The following is a 9,437-nucleotide window of genomic DNA, read 5'->3' as shown; positions in this document are numbered from 1 at the left end:
TTTCTTATGATGTTATCCTCTGATGTTTTTCCAAAAGTAAGTTAATGTTTTTATTTGTAGTTGGAAAATTGATTCCATGTGGAAAATAAACGATGCAACTTTATCTATGAATACATGATACCCAACCCCAAACTCCCCCTTTATACTTCATACACTCAATAACCTTGTCCCAACTCATTGGGCTTCACTTCTCCTCCTGACTGGAAGCCCCAACCCTGGCCACAGTCCAGCAGGGACACATGCCAGGCACGCTATCCCAATCCACCCCTATCAGTTGCGTCCTAATGCTAGAGCACCTTGCCCCAACACCAATGGCTTTAACACACCCTAGGAAACCCTAAGTGCCTGTTGCAGGCTTCCTCAATAATAGCACATATACTTGGCTTGGGTAACCTGCTCCGCTGCGACATTTCCCATACAACGTTTGCACAACCTGAAACCACAAATAAAAAAAAAAAGAAAATCATGGCGGTGGGACAGGAAGGACAAACAACTAGGCAGGAAGCGTGCCGACATACACCCCTTTTTAATTCATTCCACCGGACAGCCCCCATTCCCCAGCCCCAGCCCTCCAATCAGTGGTGGTACACATCTGCCTCTTCTTTCAAAACTCCCTGCATGAGGGCACATCAGGTAGGAAAGTGGGCTGAAAGGGGTATGCACACAGCTGCTCAGCCTTTCCTCCCCCCTCCATCCTGGAGGCATTGCAGGGAGATCCCAACACCAGTATAAGCATGGAGCCAGGCTGCCTCTTCCTTTTTTTTTTTTTTTTAGCACAGTACAAACAAAACTGCATCCTTGTTTTGGTTATAATATAAATATTGGCACACAGTGGTTGCAGATAAGCTAGAAAATGAGGGGTCGACTTAAATCTCTCTTGATCAGTGCAAATTATCTTCACAGGCCCAAAGAGAGAGGTTTGAATTGGCCCCTGATTTTCTTATTCTATTACGAAAAATAATCCTTTCTAATCCAAATTACGGCTGAAAGAGGAGATCTGTGTGGAAAGGGAATGTGGCCCACACTGGTGCTTTCATGCATCTGCAAATATCACACAAAAAAATGAGCTGGAATCCATAAAGCATGCAGAAACTTGTCAGGATTTGCCCTTGCTATGACCTGAACGATTCCGGCACATAAATTCAGATGTGCACTGGCACAACAACTGGCAAAGCAAAACTAGATGTAAACGCATGCTGACCAGATACTGGCATGTCTCCTTGTAATGAAATCGCTTGTGCTTTTAGTATTAGAGAAGTCCTCAGGATCATGAGCAATCATGATTGGGTCCCCTGGAAAATCAACTGGGAGCACAAAATGCCACTGGGCATTTCTCTGACCCAAATTTGAGTAGCTGTTACCAATCTTGGAGAAAAGTGTATTTGTAAGTTACAGGCTTGTGATACCTTATATTGGATCAACATAAGATCAAAACATGTATTATATGAGCTTTCAAGAGCACACAAGTTTTTGTTTTCGAGGTGGTACATTTTTTCTTCTGATCTCAATGACATAAGTAAGGATTGTTTATATTTTTAGGATTGGTGGCCTGGCTCTTCCATTTTGGCTTACTAGAGACATGGGCTGGCTTGTGGACATTTGACTTCATATTTATAAATGACCTGGAAATGCGAACTAGTAGTGAGGTGATCAAATTTGTGATGACAAAATTATTCAAAGGTGACAAATCACAAGAGGACTGTGAGAAATAGCAAGAGGACATTGCAAAACTGGCAGACTGGGCATGCAAATAGCAAATTAAATTTAATGTGGATAAGTACAAAGTGACGCAAGGTTTCACATTAGGAGGCACCACTCAGAAAAATGATCTAGATGTCATTGTTGAAAATATATTGAAATCTTCTGCTCAGTGTGCAGCAGCAGCAGCCAAGAAAGCAAACAGAATGCAAGGGATTATAAGGAAAAAAATGAACAGTAAGTCAGAATATCATGTCTCTGTATCACTCCATGGTGTTTAGTTCTGGTCACCACATCTCAAGAAAGATATAGCAGAATTAGAAAAGGTAGAGAAGGGCGACCAAGATGATAAAGGGGGTGGAACAATTTCCCTATGAAGAAAGGCTAAAGAGGTTAGGACGCTTCAGCTTAGAGAAGAGACGGCTGAGGGGAGATATGATAGAGGTCTATAAAATAATGAGTGGAATGGAACGAGTAAACATTAATCTTGTTGTTGTTTACTCTTTCAAAAAGTACAAAGACCTGGGGACACACAATGAAGTTATTGGGTAATACATTTAAAACTAATAAGAGAAAATATTTTTTTTACTCAATGTGTAATTAAGTACTGGAATTCGTTGCCAGAGGATGTGGTAAAAGCTATTAGTATATCTGTGTTTAAAAAAGGTTTGGACAAGTTCCTGGAGAAAAAGTCCATTAACAATTATTAAGGTAGAGTTGCAGAAATCCACTGCTTATTCTTGGGATAAGCAGCTTGGAATCTATCTACACCTTGGGATCCAGCCAGGTATATGTGACCTGCATTGGTCACTGTTGGAAACAGGATATTGGACTTGATGAACCCTTAGTCTGACACAGTACGGCAAGCCTTATGTTCTTATGACTTTTCATAGATCTCTCTGTATATTTTCCCAAGTACTGTAGCTACACACCACTTGGCTCGTTATATAAGGAGATTGTGCTTTGCTCTTAATTTTAGTCATTTCATACACTCATTGAGACAGATGCTGTTTTAATGTAGTTACAATCAAATAGCATAGCTAAGAATATAAGAATTTGCTCTACTGGATCAGACTGAGGATCCATCAAGCCCAGCATCCTGCTTCAATGGCCAAGCCAGGATACAAGTAACTAAACATTAAATAAATCCCATGCTACTAACGCCAGTAATCAGCAGTGGGTATTCCCCAAATCAGCTTGATTAATAGTTTATGGCGTTCTCGTCCAGGAATTTGTCCAAACCTTTTTTAAACCCAGCTACGCTAATTGCCTTTACCACATCCTCTGGCAATGAACTCCAAAGCTTAATTGTGCATTGAGTGAAAAATAAATGTCTCCAATATGTTTTAAATGTGCTACTTGCTAACTTCATGGATTGAAAGAGTAAAAAACGGATTCACATTTACCTGTTCTAATGCTCTCATGATGTTATTAGGCCTCTATTATATCCTCCCTCAGCCATCTCTTCTCCAAGCTGCTTTATAAATGTGGTTCAAAGCAATAATTTTGTGAAGGAAAAAGGAAACAATGCTTAAGGTCATGTGAATATGTGAACAAATTAATATGTGCTGCTCTGAGCCCTGACTGTGATGTCCTTCTGCAGAATGCAATTTGATTTCTTATCCAAAATACTTTTGTTGGTGGGTTCTAAAACTGAAATCAAAGAGAAACTGATCCAAGTTCCACAGATCGGTACTAGCTGAATGCAATAATCTATGTATTTACAGAACAGGCAAGTCAGCATAAGAGCTGGCAATCTTGTCAATCACGCACAAGAAACTATTATTGAAGGGAGAAGATAATCTTCAATTAAGAGTTTTCCAGCTTTTGACCACACTTAAATGAGAACATGATGGAATTTTACCAATCAGCTGGATTAACTGTAATGTGCAAACTGAGAATTTATTTACCACTGTGAAGCCAGGAGTTGTTAGCAAGAACCACAACCACATCTTGTCTTCGGGATATCCACACTGAATATTTATTAGATGTATTTGCATATATACAGGCTAATTTTAAAACAAGTGTGCGTGTACCCATACATGCACATATCGGCGCGCGGAGATAAGCTTGAATTTTAAAGCATGTGCACACTTGTGTATGATTTAAAATATACCTACTGTGTATAAGTATGCTCCTAATTTTAAGAGGTTACTTGAGCAAACCTATTTCATATATCTCCCATAGGACTTTGCCAGCTTTAATACATGTATGTAAGTGGATTTTAAAACATGCTTGCGTGAGGGACATTCCCAGTTTTTCCAATTAGGCCACCAGTTTGCCCAGTCAATCTCAAGGTCATGGAGACCCCTCTGGTTCTTCATGCTGCATGCTTCCCAGTTGACCTGGACCTCTCACCCTATCGTGTAAGCCCAAAAACCCGAGATCTGCAGACTTGTTCCTCATCAGGATCAGCAGTAAAGTTATGCAGCTAAGAAGCCACTGTGCGTTATGGCCTCTGGTTTTAAAATACAGAGTTACGCAGGTAACATTTGGCCCCATCCTGGAAAACCCATGCCCTGCCCCCGCCCCCACCTCCACCCCTTATCTTTTACTTGTGTACACGTATACACGTATGTAATTTCCGGTTTTTAAAATACACGTTGCTCATCTGTGGTCCAAATACTCACATATGTGGGCATTTTAGCACAAGCAAAGCTATTAAAATTGACCCCACATGGTCTAAGATCAAAGTTCATCTTGGTTACCTTGCAACCAGATTGTTTGTGGTCCTCCAGGATTGGAGATGGAAGCCCCTGACAGAAAATGTACAAGGGTTCAGTGCAAAGTTTAACAAGGCCTCTGAGGACAGTTTTCAGCTGACAAATTCATAAATTATCTTTGATGGACATTTTTTTCAATTCTTTTATATGTTCTGAAAAGTAATGTGTGGTGTAGTTCCCAGATATTTAGGTCCAAGTGTGCACTGTATCTTGAAAGCAAGTTGCACACAAGCTGCATACACCTGAAAAGTCTAGTCACAAGAAATAGCTTTCAAAGCTCAAACGCTTGTGTTTAATTAGTTTACTGTATTATTTCCTTATGTGGTTTCTTCATGAAGAAGAAGCATATGGACAACTTACTATAGTAGTGTTGCGAGCGCAAGGAATGCGGTCACTTGCTTGAGAGAGAGAATGAGCTCTTGGACCATGGCACGACCCCAGGGTGGAGCTCTAAGTTACACACAGTGGGAGGCAAGCATAACCAGGCATGGCTGGGCTTAGAACATAGCTTGGAACTCTCAGACCTCCGCTGAACCTGCATGCACAGAGTAAAACCCAACAACTCAGGTAGCCCTCCGGTCACTCGATAACCCTTTCGGACCTGCCACTTGGGAGCGGCTTGTGCATCAGGACAGATGAAGGCAGAGGGGAGGGCATAGCATGACATGGAACTTGGAAGACTTGGAACTTGAGACGAAGTCTCCTGGAACTTGGACAAAGACTTGGAACTTGGGACAAAGACTCTTGGAACAAGGAACATGGACGAAGGCTCAGGTTGAGGAAAGAGTTCAGCTTCCTGGTGCATTGCACCTCAGCACACCTTACACAGCCCCCCCCCCTTCCCCCCATGGGCTGGTTGTGAACCACTTGGGGATCAGGACAGGCTCAGGACTGAGACTTGGAGGAGGACAGGAGTCAGGACATCACTTGGAACAAGGAACATGGCTTGGAATGAGGAACTTGGCTTGGAATGAGGAACATGGCGATCCACTGGCTGGACAAGCTCCATGAGCCCAGAACTAGGAACATGACTAGGAACTCGAGACTTGACTTAGAACTCTAAAAACAAGGATGGAGTCCGAGGACTTGATCCAGCAAAGATGGACTTGGAAACAGGCCCTGTGCCAGGAAGCGCCCTATACAATCCCCCATGGGCTGGACACAGACCATAACATTGGCATGCTGGAGGAAGGATAAGGGAGAATCAAGAAGACTGACCTTGGAACGAAGACCAGACATCAGGAACTTGATTGAAGATTCAGATGAGGCGGAGTTTCAGAAGACTTGGATGAGGAACTGACGAGAGACCAGGAACATGGAACAGGCAACATGAAGGAGCTCTAACAAGGAAAACAGGAATGTGGAACAGGAACATCCAACGAAGAACATGAAGACCATCAAGACAAGGAGATGACCATGGAAGACCTTGCAGGATGAAAAGCCATGGACAACCATGAGGATCTGTTGCGAAGGCCCCGAGGAACTTGCAGAGAGCCCCTTAATGGGGCTGCAGACAGGACAAGGTGATGACATCATCAAGGAGGGCCATGGGGCTTTTCCCGCCACAGGCCATTTAAATTCAAAGCAGAGGTGTGCATGCATGCCTAGAGCAGCAGGCATCGAGCAGCCTCCCAGCTGCACAGAGAAGGCAGAGGCATCGGCGGCATCCCAGCCGCAAGAAGATGGGAACAGCAGTGGCTTGGCAGCGGCAGCAGCACTTCAGCCGTGAAGAGGAGTCAGCGACGGCGGCAACCTCCCGCTGCACAGCAACAGGAGTTGGAGGTCCCGTGCCGCAAAGCGGAGGACAATGTTGGTCGCCACCCCAGGCCACACCGGAAGCCAGCGTTGGCGGCATCCAGGTCGCACTAGGTGGGTGAGGCTGCTCGTGGTTGGGGATCCAACCACCCCAACGTGTTTTTTTTAACAAATATTTATAGATGATTTAGGGGAAAAATAGACTACTTTACTAAAAATTCTAATTTGGTACACTTCCTTTAAAAATTGACTTTATAGTACATATAGTTTTTATGTATAAAAATAAATACTGTATACATGATTTACAGGCAATGGTAAGCTCCAGAAATATAAACAAGGTTAGTATAAAAAAAAGTTTACATTCACTCTTAGAGCAAAGATATTACAAATAAATACAAGTTTTTACAAACATCTTTCACCCAAATTAGAAATGCGTGCAGCTTCATAATTTTCACTATGTCTGAATAACAGAGGCATTCAATTTGTATTGTTATGCACACTGGTTTTTGTGCACAGTGTAACATAATACAACAGCTGGCACTAAGAAGATGAATTTAGAAGGGTTTCTGTCTTTTCTATCATGAGATCATGTCCTATCCAGGCCAAACTGGATAGGTCTTGAACAAGGAATTCTTGTCTTCTTGTCTTTCAACTACTGGGTCAGTAATTTTAGGAGCAGGGTCCTAAAAGGGAATTCAAAACTACCTATGAATGTAAGACAATCAAAATTAAAATGGGGCAAAATATAGTAAAGGCTTTCTTCCATCCTAAATGAAAGGTAAAAATCTGGGCTTTCATTATGGAAGGGCAAGCAAAAATTAAAGCTCTGCAGATTTATTTAAACTGTAAAAAGTGACCAAGACAACAGTTCTAAGTTATGCCCAGATAAAACATATGAGCGTACAAAGGCAGTGGTTTATTACTGCACTTCATTATCCAATAAATGTTTGATATTTTCATTCACCAAAGTCTATTGTAAAAGTTGATAAAGCATGAGTCAACATGTTTCACGACCAGCAATAAGCAATTAAGCTGTAATTTTGTCTAATCAAGCCATTTAGTACAGCAGGGGGTCTTCAATGGAGGCCACAAAAACAGGTCTGATTTTCGGGAATGCAATGAACATATATCAAACGTGTTCAGATACCAGCATAGCTTGATTAAGCTGAAACCAGTCCTGCTTGCAGCCTTTGAGGACTGGAGCTGAAGCCCCTGAACTTAAAATTCATGCCTAACGCCAAGGTGACTACTGCAGGAATCAGAATAAGAGCAGAAACCTCATGCATTCCATACATTCAAGGCAACCAAACTACTTTAATCATTCTGAACAGTGACCCTTAGGGAATGGACATTTTCAAAGAATTACTGCCAGGCTATTAAAACCAATCAGCTCCAATTTATACTACATCAGTATAACACAGAAATTGTGAAGAATCTTAGATCAATGCTAATAAAATCACGGAGAATGTACACTTATAAGAGAATTTCTCTTAATGAAACTTTTTCATCTTGTACAACTGCTTTTGCTCTTGAGCACCTAGCTCTCCAAATAATGCCTGTCAGGTAGAAAACACTTTCAAAGTGCTAAAAAATTAATTTCTAAACCGTATAAGAAACCTATTCCCAATCACACAATGGGCCTATTCAATAAAGTTGGTTTGTTTTTTTTTCCACAGGCACACAATAGGGAAAAAGTCCTTTTGGAATAAGACCCAATCTCTCTATCTTGTAAAATGACACCACTAGCCTCACAGTTCCACATTTAATTCAGGAGACCAGGGCTACAGAGAAGACCTGCCGTGGCACAGCAACATTTCTTTCATTTAAGTGAGCAACTCTGGAGCAATGAGCTGGTAGAAATGGTGTTAAAAGGGACGGATTCATTAGATGGCTTTTCTTTAAAAAAAAAAAAAGCCAAGAACCCAAATGCTGCTGTTGTAATTTGAACTTAATCAAATTAACTCCATGCACTAACCAAATGAAGACAGCAACACAAAGAGTTTTATAACAATTAGGCTATAACTTAATGTTGGCCTGTAATTTGCAATATTAGGAGAATCAAATTTCAGTTCCACAGTCAATGCAAGCCTGTGCTAGTTAAACAAGTCTGGAAACGTTTAAAACACTGTTCCACAAGCTGAAATGATTTGTTTATATTCTCCTCCGAAGCATTCAAAGTATAATGATTTTCATCGCTTCATTTCTCAAATAGTAAAAACTGATTGTTTCTTGGATGAAAAACTGCATCTTTGCGTGTGGAAAAATGAGGTCCAATATTTACATACATTTTCTTCAGCCATGCTTATTTTCCCCTACACACACGAAACCATAAAAACTGCTACGTAGTCGTCCACCATATCAAACTGAAGCATGTCAAGATGAGAAGTATGGGATGTAAATGTCTTTCAGTCTTATTTATAGGAGATGTGGTTGCAAACACTGCATCAGTTGCATTCCTGGGTAACGCCAGGTTGCAGATATTCCCTTCGCAGCAGGAAGTGCAGATCTACAAAAAAGATAATGTCCTGTTAGATCTTGCATTCCTGAACACAGTTGCACCGTAAATGACAGCAGATACAGACTAAAATGGTCCATCCTGTCTACACAGCAAGGGGTTCAGGGCTGTTAACTGCCACTTTTGTGCAGGCTATCCCCGTATAGAAAAGTTACCACAGGTTATCCTGTGCTTCATTTCCATCCTCTTGCCATTAGGGATCCTGTGTATTTATCCCACGCCCCCTTGAATTCTGTTATCATTTTTGTCTTCCTCCGGGAGGGCAGTCCTGAAAAAATATTTCCTGATGTTCCTGAGTCTAACCACTTGGAGTTTCACATTATGACCCCTAGTTCTATAACTTGTTTTCTAGTGGAAAAGGTTTGTCTCTTATGCATCTTATACGCTCCCTGTCTCTCCTCTCCTCTCCGGTATACATATTTAGGTCCTTAAATCTCATGTGCAGAGACTGCACACCATTCTGGTTGCCCTTCTCTGCACCATTCCTGTTAAACTTTTACAGTGCTTTTTTTAGGGCTCAACCAGGGCTTAATTTGTGGGGGAACAGGGTGGAACCACAGTTCTGGCACTTCTTTTCAGGTTTAAGAGCCAACCCTTCCCCTTCAGGCATCCTGCAGGGAAGAAAAAGGGAGGGGCTGAGCCTGAGGTGCACAGAGAACAGCGAGGTTCTCAAAGAAGTTGCAATGAGAGAGATATAAGGGTGGTATGAAGACCCTTCTATACGACAGAATAAGGGTTAAGTTATT

The 9,437-nt window shown here is 41.7% G+C and overlaps 1 protein-coding gene across 2 annotated transcripts in view; it reads right to left on the bottom strand.

The window, feature by feature from the left end:
- Window positions 1-4,274: 4,274 nt before the first annotated feature.
- LYPD6 (LY6/PLAUR domain containing 6) overlaps window positions 4,275-9,437 on the bottom strand; it is a 128,186-nt gene continuing 123,023 nt past the window's right edge. For both annotated transcript variants that reach the window (XM_029605446.1, XM_029605447.1), the window contains exon 5: window positions 4,275-8,682. In XM_029605446.1, coding sequence (XP_029461306.1) covers window positions 8,515-8,682 — 168 coding nt within the window. In that variant the 3' untranslated portion in view covers window positions 4,275-8,514. The remainder of the gene's footprint in view (window positions 8,683-9,437) is intronic.

This window comes from Rhinatrema bivittatum, chromosome 6 (assembly GCF_901001135.1).
Source record: "Rhinatrema bivittatum chromosome 6, aRhiBiv1.1, whole genome shotgun sequence".
Classification (NCBI taxonomy): domain Eukaryota; kingdom Metazoa; phylum Chordata; class Amphibia; order Gymnophiona; family Rhinatrematidae; genus Rhinatrema; species Rhinatrema bivittatum.
This window is presented reverse-complemented; position numbering and strand designations above follow the sequence as displayed.